This window comes from Chrysochloris asiatica, unplaced genomic scaffold, assembly GCF_000296735.1.
Source record: "Chrysochloris asiatica unplaced genomic scaffold, ChrAsi1.0 scaffold00139, whole genome shotgun sequence".
Lineage (NCBI taxonomy): Eukaryota > Metazoa > Chordata > Mammalia > Afrosoricida > Chrysochloridae > Chrysochloris > Chrysochloris asiatica.
The window spans coordinates 8146090-8167979 of record NW_006408657.1 but is presented as its reverse complement, the minus strand read 5'-3'; the positions used below and the strand labels follow the sequence as shown (position 1 = coordinate 8167979).

Genomic DNA, 21890 nt, shown 5'->3' with positions numbered 1-21890 from the left:
CAGTAAAACCTGATGAAGCCACATGCCTGGTGGGCTCAAGCTTCCAACCTTTTGACTGCCAGCTAGAATTCTTAATCTTGGTGTTACCAGGGCTCTTTACAAACTTAAGTATGAGCAAAAATTCAGATCTTTGCTGAAATGAATGTCTCCCCCATACAACTTAGCTTCCTAGAATAATTTCAATCCTCTTTTGGAATTGCTCGCCCTTGTTTTTCCCTCTCTGGCATAACAGAAATAATGTTTAATCTAGCTCCAGCAGATACCACAAATAATTAACTAATGCACACCTATCAACAAAGTCCTTATCTCACACGATTTCTCTCTAACACTGGTCATCATTGATACTGTTTCCTTCATCTTTCCTCCCTTATTTTTCTAGTTTTTCTTCTAACTCATTCAGACCCTTCCTTTTCAATATTCTAGAGTTTTGGTCTTCTGTAAATTCCATGAATGTCGATGTCTCTGCTGCTCTCCTCACAGTCTACCCTCCATCTCAGAGTTAATCTAATCACTACCATGCTTCAGCTACCATTTATACACTAATGACCCCTAACACGATATAGCTACAGTAAATTTCTTTCTGGGGCTGAAAACACATAAAAATAATAGGCCTTAAACAGTTCTCCCAGGATTCTGAAAGATAAATCAATTCCAACATGTCAAAACTGAATTTAAGATCTTCTGCCACAGAGGAGTCCCTCTTCTCTCCTTCCTTTAATACAGCTGGTCAGTATATCTGGTGAAATCTGCCTCTATTACTTTATTCAGTTGGCTCACTTCTATTCATCCTATCTTTTTTTTTTCCGGAGCTCAGGCCTTCATCATTTGTCTCTTGCTTCTTACTATTAGTATTACCGCTTACTATTATAACTTCTAGTCAGGCTCCTCGCACCACATCTGGGCTTCCTGATGTGTTTTTCACATTGCTAATAGTATGCAAACAAATCAAGACACTTGTATCTTAAGATCATTCTGGGACTCCACTGTCTTCACACTAAAGCAGCAGTCAAGAAATCAAATGACATATTTCATGGGGCAAATTTCCTGCCAAAGACCTTTTCAAGTGTTAAAAAGCAAAGATGTCACTTTGACCTGACCCAATCTATGGTATTTCCAATTGCCTCATATGCATGTGAAAGTGAGACAATGAATAAGGCCATAGAAGAATTGATGCATTTGAATTATGATGATGGGAAAGAATATTAAAAGTACCAAGGACAGTCACAACAACAAATAAATCTGTGTTGGAAGAAATAGCCAGAATTCTCATTAGAAGGGAGGATGGCAAGACTTCATCTCTTGTACATTGGGCAGGTTATCATGAGGGATCAGTCCCTGGAAAAGGATATCATGCTTGGTAAAACAGAGAGTCAGCAAAAAAGATGAAGACCCTCATTGAGATGGACTGACACTTAGTTGCAGAACTGTGCTCAAACATGGTATCGATTGAGAATATATCACAGGACTGGGTAGCGTTTTGTTATGTTGTCCATAGGGTCACTATGAGTTGGAATGGACTCAATGGCACCCAACAACAACAAATCAAGACACTTCTTAAAATCATCCTAAGACTTCACTGTCTGCACAATAAAACCTAAGCTACTATTAGAGCTTACAACTATGTCTTAGCATTATTCAGTAATGTCACCAAAACTCACTTCAGTCACTAGCACTCATCTCTTACATACATGTACAAACACACACACACACACACACACACACACACACACACACCACCACCACCACCACTACCACCACTGTCACTCCCCTTTGCCTGACTAAGCCTTCTTGACAGTGTTTAGTTCAAATATCATCTCTTTAGTGGAGACTTTGCCAAGCTCACTCCTTCACCCCCACAAAATTCAAACTAGGAGCACATCTTATGTGTACCCACATGCTATCTACTCTCTATTACTTACCATTTTTGAGCCCCTAGTGTCTGGCAACTAGTAGGGACTCAATTAATCAATGCTGAATGAAAGAACAAATTAGTTAACACATCTGTGCAATCGAAGACAAAAGGCACATCAGAATAGTGAATACGAAAGCATTAAGAAACTGGATATGTAGTATCTACTCACCTTACCACCTCATTTAAAAGTTGAGGCTGATCTGCACAGAAATCTACTTTGATAATTAATGATGAATTAGCTTGCACAACACCACTAGATGGAAAAAGGAATATGGGCAAGCTACCAGTATATTCTGTGAAAAATGCACCTAAAAGGAAAAAGAGCAGATGATTTACATTTTAGATCCTTACAAAGTTGTATTCACACCATAGGCAGGGGACAGACACACAATATAGGCTAGATAGTCTATAGTAGGTGAAAAATCACAACTCTGATTGTAAGTTCAGTGTCTATGGTCATCCAACAACCCCTGAGCCTCACTCTAGGACTCAACCTAAATCAATAGCCAGTATATGTTGTCTACTTACAGCGAGTGTTCAGGAATTTATGTTAAGAGCTTTGCATACCATATTCTACTTAGTCCTCATAAAAATTCTATTAGATTAAATCATTTCTCTCCATTTTACAAATAAGGAATTCAAAGTGCAGAATGGTTGAGTGACTTATCCAAAGTTCCACAGATAGTGTGTTCATATACATTGTTGAGGCAAGTTCTTGACCCAACTCTGTATCGACACACTGACCCTCTCATGAAGTGTATTACCTTACCCTTTGCCTTTGGACTTGATGATATTATATGAAATGGCTAAACGTAAGTATGTGGGTGAAAATGATAGTATGCCAGTTCCAAACCCAGATAGTCTCTTAAAATCTTGCCATACAAAGTGTTTCTCCTGGGTAGCTACTGTCCCTTTGGTCGGCCTCAGAACAATCACATGGGGGACAGGGCAATCTCAGCTGATCCACAGACCTACAGTAAGAATCAGTGTCCTCAGTTGCAAATGAGGAATTTAAAACAGCTGAGATCCTCAATTGAGCCTGCCTAGATCATTGAGCTCCAGTCAACACAAACAATTTAAAATGATCGCTGAATTTCAGGATGATTTGTTACACAGCAAAAAGTAACTGCTACACCAGAGTAGTGACATAGCCACAGAGGACTAGAGTGGAGAGTGAAGCATAAGAAAAGAGGGCATATGCACAAGAATACCCACACTTGCAGATAATACCCACTTGACCTGGCTTCAATGACTGGATGATCAGAGATCAACTAGAAGAAAGAAGAGGAAAAAAAGAGTAATCTGATGCAATTTGATGAACTTGACTTACACCTATGGGTGCAGTAGCTCAAAAGAGGAAACAAATCTTTACAGCGAGGATCATTCCCACCCCCTCCACACACAGAGTAGACAGGGGCGGGCAACTTGGATATTGGCAACCCAAAATGGGGGAGAAGGTGGCTACAAAGGCAAGAAGTGACTGGCTTACAAGCTTTCAAGAGGGAGCCTAGATCCAGTGGGTGTGGAGGAAGGTAGAATCTCCACTGAGTAGTATCCAAACTGTCTAGGTGGGACTGATGAAAGGAGATGCGGATAGGTCTCTTGTAATATAAAAGTGAATAACTGTTATCAGGACTGCTTGTGAGGGTTGGAAATGTAAAGGTAGACATTTTGTAGCAAGGAGGGGAGTGATTAACTTTGCAGTCTAGGATCAGAGGTCCCTGGGACCATCAAGGGAGAAGAGTGAAGAGCGGGACCCTATCCAGAGAAGCAGAGACGATGATGTGGAGAGATGGAGTGGCTGGGAACTTTAGACCCAGAGAGGGAGAGGGGCTGTGCGCTGATGACCCCGGGGCAGGCTTGTAGGGTATACCCCTTTGGTTGGTTGATGATGCATGGAGGGGATTATAACCATGGCAATGAAACGATATATGATAAGATGAATGTAAAACTAATGTTCTCCCAAGTAAGCTATCACACAATTCACACACACACACACACACACACACACACAAAAAAAAAAGACCATGTGAACATCAGTCTCCATGACCCTGAGACCTGAACTAGATGGTGTCTGGCTACCAATAACAATTGCTGCAAAAGGGGTCACATTAGTAGGTCCGGGATAGAGTGGAAGCAAATATTGAACAAAACTCTAAATCATAAAATTCACCAGGCTGACTGATCAGATAGAAACTGGTGGAACCCCTAAGACTGTGGCCCTTGGTCACCGGTGAGATCTGGAACGGAACTCACCCCATGGCTGAATTTTCAACTCAGCAATAGATAGTTCTATATGGGACAACAACATTAGTGAGACATGCTCACCAGAGAATGGTCAACCCTTGCAGATCAAAAGGGCAGCAAAAATAAATAAATAAATAAATAAGTAAATAAATGCAACAACTAGTAACTGATTAACAGAGCTTGAATTTTTCATTCAGGTCTTTTTGATCCTAGGACTCATACTTTTAGCCAATAACATTTCTGTATCGATGAATTAATCCAACTCAGGCAGGGTTAGGACAGAGGAAATGCAATTCTGTAATCAAATAACATATAAAAAGTTACAAAAATTTGTTATTTTCAAAGTAGAAATAGTTAACAATTTATGGTAATGCTTGATGTTTATATGAAAAAAAAATTAGACCCTTGAGATCAGATGATACCCTTTTGAACATTTCTGTGGTCTTCACACCCCATACAGTGTATAGCACTAAGCAGTGCTCAAGTATATTCAACAAATGGACTTAGTCAGCCAAGTGTCTCTTTAATATCATTTAAAAATATTAACACAAATAAGCATGTTGTCAACCTAAAAAACTTTACAAATTCCTAATCCATCATATTTAAATCACATTTGATACCATTTTCCAAAAACAGATTGATATAACTTAGGAGAATAAAATACTACCATAGTAAATGTTTTGAAAACATGAAAAGATTGCAACACTTTTTTTTTTTTTTTTTAAGATAGAGATGACCTAAGGCAAAGACAAACTCACAACAATAAAAATGGTTAATTCAGTCATTTTTAAGAAGTGATATCATTTCTGTTGCTGTCGTTATGTGCCGTCGAGTCAGTTCCGGCAATGTTGTATAGGGTTTCAGAGGAGCGGCTGGTAAGTTTGAACCCCAAACCTTGTAGTTCAAATGACCTTGCGGTCCAGTGCTTATCCTCCACAGTACAGTATAAATATAAAAACTGAGGGATTATATGAACTCCTTGTGTGGAGCTGTATAATAAGTACTGGACAGTTAACCACAAGATTGGTGATTGAAACACATCTGCTTCTCAGAAACTATACAGGGTCACTATGAATCAGAATGAGATAAAATATCAGATTACAAAATACTAACATTAGAGACATTTTAAAGACTGAATCATATAGACAAGTATTAGAATGAAAACAGGATTAAAATTAGAAAACATTTTCTAAAGACGGAATAAAGAAAAGATTTTTGGGGGGTTAAGTCCATGGATGGTGGCTCCATAATGGGCTATTAAAAAGCCATCAAGAAATCATTATACAGCTTGACTTTGGGGTCTGCATGAGCAAAGATGATAACCCCAATGACACTACAAGATAGAAAACCAAGCTGTACAAATCATTAATCTGCTGAGTGTGGAATGTTTAATGTCTTCTCTGTCTACTTATAAATATGTATTTGATTCTGACTCTCAAACTATGTTTGTTACATAAAATACATTATTATACTCATGAATATGTATTTATTATTGTACTTGCAAATAATAAAGGTTTTATGACAGTCAGTACTGTGAATGTTGTTGTTTGGTGCCCTTGAGTCATTTCTGACTCACAATGACACAATGTACAAGAGAACCAGAACAGAACATTGCCCAGACCTATGCCAGCCTCATAATTGTTGCTATGTTTTAGCCCACTGTTAAAGCCATTGTGTTATTCCATCTCATTAAGGACCTTCCTTTTTTTTTTTTTCTGACTGCTGTGAATCGTTGTTGTTGTTAAGTGCTGTCAAGTTGGTTTCGACTCATCGATACTCTGTATAGGAGTTCCTAGGAGCAGCTGAACCTTGCAGTTCAAACTGGCCTTGCAGAACTACTGTGAATACAAACCATTAATTCAGGTAAAGGTAGAAAAAAATAATATGATTCACACTCCAAGTATGATTTGAAAGTTAAGACAAGAAGACTGTAATTCATTGTTAGCAATTTATTTCTGCTCGTAAGGTTAGAGTAAGTAACATTTCATAGTACTCAATTACAATAAATATAATCAAATGTAATATTTACTGCAAATACTATGCACATACAAAATAGTAACACAATACCAAAGGCCAATGTGGATCATTTTTCTAAAATATAGATCCAGGTTTACAGCTTACTTTTATTTCTTTTATCTTATTGAACAACTAAAATTGTATTTCCTATTACTTATATACAGATTTCTTATGTAGTAAAACCATGAAGTTTTGAAAGAGCATATATTATTTGCTCAAAACACTGAAGAGTTTTGAAAGGAGAACAGTTAAGGTACAGTTTGGGAAAACAAAATGATACAAATAAAATTCTCCAATTACACATCAATACTTGAAAATATAGCCAGAGAGTCTACAGACCATACAGCGCCTAGTCACTTACCATCCTAAATATGAGACCCCATTCTAAATATAAAAATCAGAGCACATGTTATCGCTGTTAGGTGTCACTGAGTATAATTACGTATCACAAAAAAGAACCACCCTATAGAGTTTTCTAGTTTGTAATCTTTACAGGAGTAGGTAGTCAGATCGTTCTCCTGTGGAACTGATAGGTTGGATTGAACCACCAACATTTTGATAAGCAGTAGAGTGCTTAATTGTGACACCACATGACCTTTAATAACTTACATTCTCACAGATAGTAGAAACTCATTCATTTAAAAATTAAAGCATGGAAACCAAAATGGACAACTTCCAGTGAGGAACAATTATCAGTTTTATTTTGCCCCAGGAAGTCAGTAAAGTGACACACTACCTTTGACTTAATCATTCCCAGGTAATCCTAGAGGACATACTCAGTTAGTGGAAAAAGGATTGAGATATGACATCTTTTTCTATGCAGAGTCTGAGAGAGTGACTTTCCCTCTCTTGCAGCAGTCCTCACCTCACTGTGGCAGATAGGGTAACACTGTCACCCCATATGCTGACCATCCCACCAAGTGACTCAAAGGATATGTGATTATATGCCTACTGGGTCAATGAAGAATACACAAACTCTTGCACACACACATAGGGAAACAGTTGGACCACAGTAAGAATCCCAGGTAGCAATGCAGTCCGGGGAAGAGAGACACATTTATTCTTTAAATAAACCACTAGGGACCTCACTGTGAATTCAAAGATGAATATGATAGGGAAAGATAATAAATATTGGCTGAGTGCCTCTGATGAGCCAGGAATCTTAACAGGACTTTTACTAATGTTTCACCCAAATTTGAGAATCTTAAATACACACATATTTCACATAATACATTTTATTAGACCAGTTTATATAAAAAAGCAAACTCGAGTTTCCTCATTTCACCTTATTGAAGACACATGCCACAGATCACAGTAAGGCATGGTGTCATGATTTTATCTCTGGATGACTCTAAGGACCAAGTCACTTTCATGATACCAGCCTACCACCTACTCTTTAAGAGAGCGCAAACATTGAAAAGCCAGGCTGTGTTCATCAGGACCATAAGGAGGAATGTTCATTTTTTTCTGAAATATTACTTGTTATTTACAGTAATACTTAAGTCATAATCAAGGTTTGAGCTACTGCAAATGATAGACATCTTTTTTATGTAATCACACAAGGCAAACATTTTAAATAATAACAACTTTCTTACAAAATCATAACTTATAGGACAGAAAGTATTTACCTGGACATATGCCATAGTTCCTAATAGTAATCTCTTCGCAATGTACTTTACTATTGGCAACCAGTGTGCCAAAATCAACTTCTGAGTCAACTTCCAATTGACAACATGGAATCAGCCTAGAAGAGGAGAAAAGATTACGTTTATTTTTTTTTAAGTTTTTATTGTGAATTGAGTGATAGTTTACATGGGAGAACATCGATTTTACACTCCTCGTTTCATTGTAATGACTACAATCTCCTCCGTGTATCACCATTCAACAGTATTTGCTTCCATTCCTTTTTTTTTTGTGTGTGTGTGTGTGTTAGGGGGATGGTGGACACAAAAACACTCAGGAATACATAATCATTTAAACAACCGAAGGGCATATTCTGCAAGACTGTCTCCTGGCCACCAGTACCTGGCCTCCAGCACACAGCCTTACTCTTTTCATGAGTCTAGAGTCCTCTGTTGTTCTCTCCTCTATGTCCTCATCTCTGTCTCCATCTCTGGTGTCACTGCTTCTCTGGATAGGGTCCCACATTCCGCTTGTGCTCTTCTCCCTTGATGGTCCTAGGGTCCTCTCTTCCTGGACTGTATGATTCACTTGTTGTTGTTGTCAGGTGCCATCAAGTTGGAACCGACTCATAGCGACCCCATGCAGAGCAGAACGAAACAATGTCCAATCCTGGGCCAACCTCACTACCGCCGCCACACTCGATGCCATCAATGATGCCACCTGGCCGATCCATCTCGTTGGGGGTTTTCCTCTTTTTCTCTGACCTTCCATCTTACCCAGCATGACATCCTTTTCCAGTGACTGTTCCCTCCTTACAATATGTCCAAAGTATGATTCACTACTTCCCTCTTTTTGTTACAAAACTTCTACTTTTACAGTTGTGACACTTGCAATTAGTCATGATAACAATTACTCGCTATCAAATCATAAGAATCTTATGTCCATGTCTCTTCACCAGACCCGTCTAGACAAGATGAATACTAGTCAGTGGGGAGTCTACCTTCCTCCATACACTCTGAAACCAATCTCCCTTTTGGAAAATTTGTTAGGCAGTCATTCCATGCCTTTATAGCTCCTCCCTTCCCCATTTTAGGTAGCCAATGCCTAAGTTACCCTTCTCTATCAACCCTAGATACAGAGGGGAAAGGATTGATACTTGATGTGAAGACTCCTTCCCTCTCAGTTGGTGGTTTGAGATACTACAGCCATAAGTATAGGTCAAGTTCATCAAATTGTAGCACATTTAATTAATTTTTTTAACAGTTAAATTTAACAAATAGTTAAATCTAAACCTGCTGCCATCAAGTCAATACTGAATCATAATTCTGTGGGAGAACATATATAGACAATTTTTTTTTCTTCAGTTTGATATCCTTACCAGTCCACTGATAACAGTCTATAGAAACAAATTGTGATATAAAGATATGAAAATAAGATAAGAAGACATTCTTAACACATAAGATTTTTTTTCATGTAAATGATAGCCTACTTCTAAGTGCTCACCTTGAGAGAGTACCCATTTAGTTCATTGATATTTTTATTGCTCAAAACTTGTTTGGCGCTCCTTTTTACAATCTCTACATTAGCTACATTAGCCTATATGTTTTTGAACCACCTCACAAAAGGTGGAACTTACTTTTAACAAAGTAGGGTAGTTTGGATGATGCCTAATTCCTGATCTCAAGAAACTGGAAAGAAAGAGCAACATAAACCCCAATTAAGCAGACGGAAGGGAATAATAAAAATAAAGCAGAAATAAATGTAACTGAAAAAAAAATAGTGAAATCAATGAAACAAATAGCTGATTCTTCAAAAAGAAAAAAAACTATAAAGTCAATAAACATCTAACAACACAAAAATCAAAAGAGAAGACATAAATCATCTGCTCTTTGGGCATTTTTGGTTATGTTTCATAGTCTATTTATGCCAAAAATCCTGGTGTACCACTGTGGGATAAAGCACTGGATCGCAAAGTCAGTTTGAACCACAAAGTAGGTGGTTCAAACTCACTAGCCACTCCTTGGAAACCCTATGTAGGGTTCTATGAGTCGGAACCAACTCAAAGTCACTTAAAACAACAACAAATGTACCCTTCATTTTTCTTTATAGTTTTAAGCTTTGCATTTAGGTTTTTTATCCTTCTTGAATTCATTTTTGTATAAGGTGTGAGCTATTGATCTTGTTTCATTTTGCTACAAATGGATAACCACTCTTGCCAGCACAATTTGTTAAAGAGACTGTCTCCACTTCATTTAATGGATTTTGGCCAGTTTTCTAAGATTAGATGTCCATAGATGAATGGCTTTAAGTTGTGGGTTCTGAATCTTGTGGTGAGTAGTAAGTACAATGAGTCACAATTGTATGAATTACAATGTGTCACTATGAGTTGGAATCAACTCAATGGCAGTGAGTGGGTGGTCACATATTGTAAAGAATATAATCAATGTCACTGAACAATTTGTGTGGAAATCATTGAATGGGAATCTAACTACTATGTAAACCTTCACCAAAAACACAATATCTTCTTTGAAAAAAAAAAAAAAAAAAAGCAGACACAAATCTTACTAGATAGTTCTAGAGATCCTGCAGCCATTCTAGGTAATAAAGGAAAACTATGAGCAATTTCTTATAGTTATAAAGAAATTGATAACATCAAAAACTTAGAAAAAATGGCCCAAATCCTTAAAAAACACAAACTACAAAAACTTAACCAAGATAGAAGATAAATATACCCTGAACTTGGGATTTACAACATCCTGAAAGAGAAATTTCAAGGTATAGCTAACCTAACCGGAGGACTCTGTCATTTAAGTAACTAACATCAATTTTATGTCAAGATCTTCCAGAAAAAGAGGGAATATTTCTCAACTCATTTTAAGAGACTAGTATTACCTTGATACCAAAACTAGAAAAAAATAAAAAATTTGCAGACTAATAAATCTCATAAATTGGGACACAAATACCCCCAGCTAAACAGTTAACAAAATAAAATCAAAGAATTATGAAAAAAATATATACAACATGATCAACTTGGCTTCGTTATAGGTATGCAAGGATTCAAAGTTCAATAAATTAAAGGAAAATAAATCATATGATCATATGAGTTGACACAACAAAGGAATTTTACAAAATTCAACACCTGTTAATAACAAAAACAAACAAAACAAAACTCTTAACAATTTAGAATATAGATGGATTACCTCAACTTTATAGAGACTCCATAAAAATAGCAATTAAATAGCAGATACCATTAAACTGCTCACATTATACTTCATAGTAAAAAGACTGACTGCTTCCTCCCTAAAAGAGAGAGCAAGGAAAAGATGGCTGATCTTGCCACTCATTTTTAACATGCTGTTGTTGGTAGATGCCATTGTGTCAGTCATGACTAAGAGCGACACCAGTTACAACAAATCAAAAAGCTACCTAGTAACATTGAGGGTTGTCCTAGTTATCTAATGCTGCTATTACAGCTATATCACAAGATGAGGGTTTTAACAAACAGAAATTTATTCTCTTACAATTTAGAGGGTAGAAGTCTGATTCCAGAGTGCTGGTTTCAGGGGAAGGCTTTCTCTGTATGTCAGCTCTGGGGTAAGGTCCTTGTCTCCTTTCAACATCTGTGGGCTTGGCATTCCTTGGAGATTTCTATATATTTTAGTACCAACATTCCCCTGTGTTTAGGAGGTTCACAGTATAGGAACCCCAGGTCCAAAGGACCTATTCAAATGTCAGCTCTTCTTTTTGGGTGGTAGTAGGGTCCCTCTTCTCTGCTCACTTCTCTCTCCTTTTATCTATTATAAGATAAAAGGTAATGCACACCCCAGGGAAACTCCCCTTACATAGGATAGATCAGGGCTGTGATTTGAATAAGGACTTTACATTCCATCCAATCCTGCTATAATTTATTGCCTGATCACATCAGATTACATCTTGATGATTATGACATTATTACAAAACTGCCAAATTATAGCATTATGTCACTGCCAGTGAGAAACATGGAACAATCAAATTGGCATATTTTAAGGGGACATAATTCAATCCGTAACAAGGGTCTTTGTCTTTTTTTGCTGACCCTCCATTTTACCAGTCATGATGACCTCCAGGTGCTGGAAATTCTAGCCACAGAAATAAGGCAGGAAAAATAAATATAATGTGGAGGAAATTTTAAAGCAATAAAACAAACAAAAACTAGAAAGTGAGTTCAACAAGGTCACAGGATGCAATATCAATACCCAAAACCAACCATATTTCTATATTCAATGACATACAAAAATAAAAATTTAAAACACAATACATTTTTAAATTAATCTCTAGAAAGCAAAATTCTTAGGTATACACTTGACAAAACATGTACATGATCTTTACACTGAAATTTATAATATGCCAATGAAAGAAATCACAAAAAACATACTACATTCATATATTGAAAGACTTAACAAAATAAAGATGTTGATTCTTCCCAAATAGAGCAATAGGTTCAACATGAGTCTTATAAAACTTATTTTTGTAAACAGAAAATATTATTCTAAAATTTAAATGAAAAGGCAAAAGCTCTGGAGTAGCTAAAATAATTTTGTGTGACATTGGCAGAGGGACTAACACATAGATAAGTAGAATAAAACATAAGGATTCAGAAATATACAAATATGCTCAGCTGATTTTTAACAAAGATTCCAAATCAGTTCAATGAACAAAGGATAGCCTTTTCCATGAATGGGGCTGAAAAAAGTAAATATGCATGATGGGGGCGGAGAGTAGAAAAAGAATGAACTTCAAACAAAACCTCATGCTTCATTTTTAAAATAGTTGAAAATAGACGATAAACTGAAATACAAAATGTAAAGCTATAAAACTTTTTTTTTTTTTTTAAAGCTTGGAGATCATCTTTAGCACCTAAGCTAGGTAAAAAGTTCTAAGATTTGCCACTAATCATTGAATCTGTAAAAGAAAAATTGACAAATTGAACCTTATGAAAAGAAGTGTTTTAATTTCTACAAATATTTTGTTAGTTGCCATCAAATCAGCTCCAGACTTACAGTGACCCCATGTACAAGAACAAAACACTGCAGGTCCTTTGTCATCACCAGACCTTCCTTCCCAGTCTGTCTTAGTTTGTGGACGCTGCACTGAAACCCATTCAGCATAACAATATCTAAGCAGCCACTGACAGAAGACCAAATCTTTTGCCACCAAGTTGATTCTGACTTATAGAAACCCATTGGGCTTCCTAGGCTGTAATCTTTATGGGAGCAGATCACAAACTCTTTTATCCTGAGGAGCAGCTGGTGGGTTCAAACCGCTGACCTTTCGGTTAGCAGTCGAGCACTTAATCACTGCACCACCAGGGCTCCTTGTTCTCTGCAAAAGACCCTGCTAAAAAGATAAAAAGTCAAATTATAGACTGGGAGAAAATATTTGCAAATCACATATCCACCAAATGATTTGTACCCAGAATATATTAAAGACCTCTCAAAAGTCAACAGTAAAAATAAAAAAAATAAAAAAGATTATAAAATAGGCAAATGACATGAACAGAGATTTCACCAAAGAGGATCTACAGATGACAAGTTAACACATAAAAATGTGTTCAATATCAGTAGCTATCAAGGAAATTCAAACGAAAATCACAGTGAGATTTACTATATGCGTATTATAATGGTTAAACTGAAACAATGGTGACACATCACCAAATGCTGGCAAACATACATTGCTCGTCTGAATGTAGACTGCTACAGTCACTCTGGAAAACAATTTGGAGTTTTCTTATTAAATATGGTACTACATATGACTCAACAATTTCACTCTTGAGCATTTATTACATAATAAAAACATTTATTCACATATTTGTACAAGGATGCTCATAACAACATCCAACACACTGGAATCATCCCAGATGTCTTTTAACAGGTGAGTGGTTAAATAAATAGTAGTATATGCATATCATTAAGCATTATTCAGCAGTAAAAAGGAACAACTTATGAATAAATATTGATACATGCAATAACTTGACTGAATATTTAGAATATATTTTGCTTGGAAAACAAAAACAAAAAGAATCCCAAAAGGTTATATACTGTATGTTTCTACTTATATATAACATACTTGAAATTATAAAATTTTGGAGAAGGACAAAGTAGTGGTTTTATAATTCAAAATTATAAAATTTGAAATGTTATAATTTCAAATATGTTATATGGATTGAAGGGATGAGATACGGAGGTAAGTGTGGTTATAAAAAGGCAATAGATAGATCCTTGTGGTATTAGAACTGTTCAGCATCCTGATTGTGTTGGTAGATGCACAAACCCATACAGGTTGATAAAAGCACATAGTACTTAAGAACTTAACACACACATAAACAGAGTTCAAGTAAAATCTAAATACAATTGATGGATTGCAACAATGTCAGTATTCTGATTGTGGTATTATCCTGCAGTTTTGCAAAATGTTATGATGACCAGGAGAGATTGTACATGGTTCTATTATTTGCTTTATTTCTTTTTTTAGATTTTCTTTGTTTTTTTGTTTAAATTTTTTTTTTATATTGTGATAGTTTACATGAGAGAACATTAGTTTTACATTCATTCTATCATACATTGGTTTCATTGCCATAGTTACCATCTCGTCCATGCATCATCACCCAACCAAAGGGTATACCCTGCAAGCCCCCACCCCTCATGGTCCTCAGCACACAGCCCCTATCCCCCTCTTGGTCTCAAGTCCCCAGCCACTCCATCTTTTCATGTTATCCTCTCTGTCTCCATCTCAGGCCTCACTGCTTCTCTGGGTGGGGTCCCGATCTCCGCTCTTCTCCAGTGATGGTCCCAGGGCCCTCCACTCCTAGACTGAAAGGTTAATCACTCCCCTCCTTGCTATAAAATATCCACCTTTACATTTCCAGTCCTCACAATCAGTCCTGATAACAATTATTCACCCTTGCATCACAAGAGACCCATCTGCATTTCTTTTCATCAGCCTTTCCTAGACAGGTTGGATACTACTCACTGGAGACTCTACCATCCTCCCCACCCTATGGATCTAGGTTCCCTCTTGAAAGCTTGTAAGCCAGTCACTTCTTACCTTTGTATCCCTCCCCCCATTTTGGGTAGCCAATGTTCAAGTTGCCCATCCCTATCTACTCTTTGTGGTGAGGGAGTGGGAGTAATTCTTAGAGTAAGGATTTGTTTCCTCTTTTGAGCTACTGCATTTATAGGTGCAGGTCAAGTTTATCAAGTTGTATCAGATGACACTATTTTTTCTTTTTTTCCCCTCTTCTTTCTTCTTTGGGTTGAGCTCTGTTCATCCAGTCAATGAAGCCAGGTCAAGTGGGTATCATCTGCAAGTGTGGGTGTTCTTGTGTCTGTCCACCCTCTTCTTATCAGCTGATTGCTTTGCTCCCCAGTCTAATCCTCTGAGGCTGTGTCTCTGACTCTGAGCCCATGAGCCCCCGGGTCCTGCCTCGCTGCTGGCCGACCAAGTCTCCACCCGGGTTCCCAGCAGTCTGCCGAAGGATGCAGGGCTTAGCTCGCCGCTTCGTTGATGTTCTTCAGTCACTTCTCCTTATGGGTGATGTGCGTGATCGCCAATCAGAGCGTGTATTTCCACTGCATCTTGGTCTTGGAAGAGGATTTGCACTGAGAGAACTCAACAACTTACCTTGATGTCTCCTGGGTATTTGCTTTATTTCTTACAGCTGCATGTAAATCTGCAATCATTTGATTAATTATTATATATGCTGTTGGTGTTAAGTGTCTTCCAGTCAATTCTGGCTCATAATGACCCTGTATAGGGTTCCTGAGACTTTAAACCTTTGTGGGAGAAGAAAGTCTCATCTTTCTCCCTTGGAGCGGCTGGTGAGCTCGAATCTCAGACCTTGTGGTTTGCAGTCCAGTGCTTATTGTGTGGAGCCACCAAACTCTCTCTCTTTCTCACTACATATATACACACACACACACACACACACACACACACACACACACATGTTGTTGTTAAGTGCCATTGAGTTGGTTCCAACCCATAGCGACCCTGTATAGGGTTTCCGAAGACCAGCTGGTGAGTTTGAACTGCCAACCAGCTGTTCCTCAGAAACCCTATATAGGGTTGCTATGCGTTGGAACCAACTCAAAGGCACATAACAGCAATAACAATATATATGTGTGTATATATATATAAAGCAGCTCTGGTAGTATAGGGGTTATGAATTGGGCTGCTATCATCAGGGTCAGCAGTTCAAAACTACCAGCTGCTCCGCGGGAGAAAGATAAGGCTTTCTGCTCCAGTAAAGATTTACAGACTCGGAAACCCTGTACAGGATCGCTATGAGTCGGAACCGACTCCATGGCACATAGGCACATAACCAACCAACCTATACACACACACACACACATACAAAGTCTCTCTCTCTCTCACACACACACACACACACTTAAAGGAATAAATAGTATCCTTAGGTTAGAACACACACTTAAAGGAACAGTATCCTTAGGTTGCAACTGTGGTGAAGAGTGAATATTTCTAATGAGAAAGGGCATACATTATGAGAAGAAAAAAAAATCCTACTTTTCAAGGACAGAACCTTTTTTAACCATAGCACAGATTGCAAATCTGAGTGTCAGTCACAGGCATACCAATGTACAAATGGGTCCAAAATGACAAGTTGCAAAACTTAAATTAGATATTTTAGATTAGGATAAATAAGCTTGTTCCTTTCCTACCACGTATTAACCTTTCATTTCCCATATAAAATAGGATGGTGTGCTAAATCAGAACTTCTCAACAACATGGAGTAAGAGAATAATTTCAGATCTAAATTGAGTTGATATAAATGAAAACCACAAAGGGAATCATACTACCATGTAATAGGCAGAAAATATTCTAGTACTTATACTCCTGGTATAAGACAAATAGAGAAAAATAAATAATACCTGTAGAACCATTTTTTACCGGGGAAAAGAAGATGGACCACGTATGTACTTACATGAATGGAAAACATTTTTTTAATGTTTTATAGGAAACTTTACAGTGAATAGAAGCATACAATTTTCCTTGTGAAATTAAAACAACAATCACCTGGTCAAATGGATGTTCGTTATCAAAGTTAATCTCTAAATAAATTACTTAATTTTGTGTTACATTCCTTAAATCAATCTTAAAATAGTACCATTTCAATTGTTTACAATCCAAACATCTTTATTATTTTTAAAAATGAATGAACTTTACATTTTAACCAAAATAGAAACAGATTCATAATAATCCAATTAATATCACATTAAACTGATGTTTTTAAGTTATTTTAAGAAAGAGTTACAGAGCTTTAGACTTCCATTTGTTTCACATAACACAATTAAAAAAAAAAAAATCTTCCCTTAAGATCAACATTAGGAAAAGTAAAGTCTATTGGTCAGAGAAAAAAAAGTGTATCCCTTAGAAACAACATAAAGATTGATCAAAATAGCGTTATGAGATATGAAGATAACATACCCCATTAGAGGAACTTCAACTGTTTTATCTCCTGCTGAAATAATTAGTTGGTCAAAAACGTCTTCAGTGGTATCAGGATGATATTCCACCATAAATGTCATATAAAGTCCAGAAGCAAGTTCTTTTTCAAAATTCTTCAAAACCAGTCTGAACTGCAGTGGGAAAAAACAAACAAAAATCAAATATCAAATTATACATTTAAACTCCTTATAAGAAGCAGAGCAGCTGGCTGGGCTGAACTGCTGACCTTTTGGTTAGCAACCTAGCATTGTAACCACTGCTTCACCAGGGCTTACTGTAATTGTAGTTAGGAGTGCATATTATTACAAGCGACATCTTGGGATATAGGCCTTATTTCTGTCTAAAGGCAAACATTCAGTGAATATATATATATATATATATATATATATATATATATATATTCATTAGATTCTAGATCCTTAAAATATGCTTTCAACGTACATTCATTGTAGCTTACAACTCAGAATAAAATATGTAAATGCCCATGGGCTACTTAAAAAATATGAGATGCTTACAGAATTGAAATGATCTCCATTCTAAGAAGCCTAAAATCTAATTAAAGGGAGAAAAACATAATAAAGTGTTACTGAAACGTATATACATACAGCCACATGTATAGTATTTTGTATACTTTCTTCATGAGGGCAAAGACTTCATAACTTGTAGGAAATATAAAAGAGAAATCAATCAAGAAGGATAAAACCACTGAAGCTCTAGAAAACGTTTGCTTGACTCCAGAACAAATATGAAAAAGGAAAGAAAAGGATAACTGATATCTGTTGAATCCTTATGAAGTATCAGATATTCAACAGTTCTGAGACAGAGATCAGGGTTACCAGCATATAGATAATGAAGGAAATTGAGTACTGTAGAGTGTAATTAATGTCATCAATTGTCACTCAGGCAGGGAGGATCCAAAATACAGATATCTGTATCTGACTCGAAAACTTAAGCTCTTCTCTCTCAATTGGAAAAGGTCCTGTTTCACACACACAAACAAAATCTCTCAAATGAAGAAAGATACACATCCCTTGAAAATTAAATAATATAAATCATTCTCTAACCAAGTACCATATGAGTGATTCCAACATAAGTTTCACAAAAATTCATGAAAGTACATGATTATTGTCGCCTAGAAAAGGGTTTACTTGATCTAGACTTGAGGATGAATGTAAAATGTGGTGGTGGTGGGGTGTCAGGGAAGTTGATCCCCATGGAGACAAGGAGAGCTTAGACACAAGCTAAAACAAGAATAAGAAACACATAAAAGTTCACCAAAGTGTACTCATAAGATTATGGGGCAAAAATTATGCTGTTGTCATAACTGTCACTGAGTCAGCATCGACCTATGGCAGCCTTATGCATAAAAGAAGGAAACATTGTCAGTCCCATGTCATTGTGGAGATCATTGGTATGTTTGAGTCCATTATTTTGTCACTGTATCTCATTGATGACCTTTTCTAGCAAATTGGTCTTTCTGATGAAGGTCCCAAAAGCACTGAGTGAAAATCTCACCATCCTCACATCTAAGGAGCATTCAGGTTGTACACCCTTAGTACAAGTATATGACACATTTTAAAAAGCAATATATAAAGTAGAATGAGAGTCCTTTAACTCCTTGCCTCCTAATCACTGCTATATCTTTTCTATGCATATGGAAAGAAATGTATATAATATTTCATTCACTTATTTATCATTACCAATAGTCAATAAATGTATATTATCACTGTATCACTATCTCAAAAGTCTCCCTGGAAATAGATGAGCATAATAAACTAATATCCATCTAGTCACATACACAATTTAAAACAGAGAGCACATGAAATGTTGTTGACTTTGAAATCAGAAGATTGGGACCCTCTCAGAACATTAATGTTGTTGTTGGATAGACCACTTAATCCTAAAGGGCAGGGTTGTGTCCAAGCTGTATTCCTCACAACACCATCTGTTATATAGCAGGTGCTCAGTAAATGCTCATTAATGTAGTGAAGGAACAAGTATTCCTACTAATTTCTATAGTATCTGGAGTAATCAGGTACTTTATTATTTCAGGGGTACTTAATATGAGGGGGCTTCAAAAAGTTCGTGGAAAATTCCATTTTCTTTTAATTTCATTTTTCCATGAACTTTTTGGATACTTCTGGTATGGAATTTTGATTGAAGTTCTTATGATGTTTAAGATAACTACAGTATCATGAAACCAAGATGAAAAGATTTGGGTGGATTAACAAGAGATAGTCATGTAATTCTCTTCCCTTCTTCCCAAGTTTTTGATGAATAAATAGGGAGGCTCTACATCTGCCACCCTCCACCCCCCCAGCCCTCCACCCCCAGCCGGCATCTGTCCTCCCAACCTCCCAGGATGAAGCAGAAAAGAAAAAAAGTCAGCGCTTCCTGGAAAGTTCATTCCTGCCCCCTCCTCCCCACACCTGTAGGAATCATGTGTCTATTCACAGGGCAAAAAGAGGCAACCAGGGCAGAGGCGTCCTGAAAACCCTCACCCGGCCCAGATCCTAGTCCTTTGTCCTTGGTGTATCACCTGTGGTTTTAAAGGTTCCTGAAATTGGATCCTCACGTTCCAGCGACTTATGTTGTGTACTGTAAGCGGAAGGCGGTACACCCTCCCCACTATCGCATCACAAAACTTCAGCTCCGTCGGGGACACCCGCAGCTGCACATCCCTTTTCATGGTACCCAAGCGCCAGGGGACTAAGGGTCCCTTCTTTTCCATGGCTGCTCTTTTGTCCGCAGCCAAAACGTCGCGGTATGGCTAAGTACTAGAGTACTTAGTCGTCGCTAGGCAACCACCCGACGCCACACTTGCCTCAAGCTTTGTCTACGTCATTGGCTGCCTAGAGTGAGCAACCCGGATGAAAGCTGCAGTTTTCTGGCTAAAAACTCCAGAGTTGCAGCTGTCGCCAAAGTAAATAGAAAAGATTAAGGCAGCCCAAACCCAAGAGGCATCTAACTTTGCCACAGCCTTGCAGTATTTTAAAATGGCATTGGTGTGGTGGACATGTTCTTGTACTTCTAAGCACAAGCTTAAAAACAGAGGATGTATGTTAAACCCAGAAGCATCTATTCTAAAAATATCAGTACGTGTGTGTGGCACATGTGATTTATTCAGTCTAGAGATGGAATAATGTCTGGAATTTTGCAATAACTTGGTTGAGAACCCAACACGAGCTAAGAATGGTTGTTACACTTTTTTTAAAGAGTTGTAAACCAAACCAAACAAAGATGAATATGTGACGAGACAGTATGTGGCATGCAAAGTCTAAAATGTTCATTGTTTGACACTTTGCTGAAAAAGTTTCCAAACCCTGTTCTAGACTAAAGGCAGACTCTATAGAGGAGAGAATTATAGTTTACAGTAAAGCAAAGAGATAGACCATTTCAGACTGAGGAAGCAGTGTGTGTAGAAGCAGAAGGCTGAGTATGAGTGTTACAGGGATTCACTTGGAGATTGAAACACTGCCTACATCTTTAAGCCTCTACAAGTGGCAGATATCCCACTTTCATGGAGTTCATTCCTATTCGTTACAGGGTCTCCGAGGCTATAACTCTTTATAGGAGCAGAAAGCCTCATTTTTCTCTCTCGGAGCTGCTGGTAGCTTTGAACTTCCAACCTTGCTGTTAGAAATCTAATACTTATCCTACAACTCTGTCAGGGCTCCTTGAATGACAGATATATCAAGGCTTATATAAAAAAGAATTTAGTTCATATAAAAGAATTAAAAAGCAACTCTAAAAACTTAAAGAAGAAAATCTTCCCATGAAAGCAAGTTCTTCAGTTATGTCATTGTTATATATTAATGTCTTCCATTTTTTTCTATATCCTTGTTTTAAATATAGTTGTTGTTAAGTGCCGTCAAGTTGGTTCAGGCTCATAGCCACCATGTATAGGGTTTCCGAGGAGCAGCTGGTGGGTCTGAAGTGCTGACTTCCCATCTCTCTCTCAAAAAAAAAAAGGGGGGGGATGTGATGTGGCCAGGGAACCTAATAAAGCAGCCAGATGCAAAAGAAAGGAAGGAATTCAAGGGAAACAGAGCCAGTCACTCCCATCCCCACCCCAATGTCCTGCACAGGGGTCTTTAGGGTCAGTGTTTCTCAAGAGATAATAGGAATCTCCATGTTGGTGTTGTTTAGTGCCATCAAGACTCATAATGACCCTGTATGGGGTTTCCGAAGAACTACTCGTGCTTGCTTGAACCGCGACTTTGCCGGTCATATCGACCTCACAGTCCAGCGCATTAAGCCACAGCGCTACACCAAGAATCCTCTGGGTAGTTGCAAATTCGGTTTCAGTAGATTTGAGGCAAGGCCTGGGAATCTGCATTTGTAGCAAATTACCATGTGATTCTGATGCTATAAGCCTAGGGACCATATTTTGAATAAAGAGGGTTTAGGCATTTTGTTAACTACTGTAGGTTTTTTTTCCCCCGAGCTTAACTGTATTCATGTCATTATGGTCAACCCTACTTTGAGGAGGAATTTTTTTCCACAATCGCTTTCTGAGTGCCCGCCCACCTTCCAGTCCTATATCTGACAATGTTTCTCTGCTATGCATAGAGTTTTCAGTGACTAG

The 21890-nt window shown here is 37.5% G+C and overlaps 1 protein-coding gene across 1 annotated transcript in view; it reads right to left on the bottom strand.

The window, feature by feature from the left end:
* Positions 1–20033, bottom strand: part of LOC102821848 (chromosome unknown open reading frame, human CXorf22) — a 106499-nt gene extending 86466 nt beyond the window's left edge. Inside the window, 4 exon segments of the mRNA XM_006870156.1 lie at positions 2082–2220; positions 7804–7919; positions 17282–17433; positions 19842–20033. Of these exon segments, the coding sequence (XP_006870218.1) occupies positions 2082–2220; positions 7804–7919; positions 17282–17433; positions 19842–20033 (599 nt within the window).
* Positions 20034–21890: the final 1857 nt, after the last annotated feature.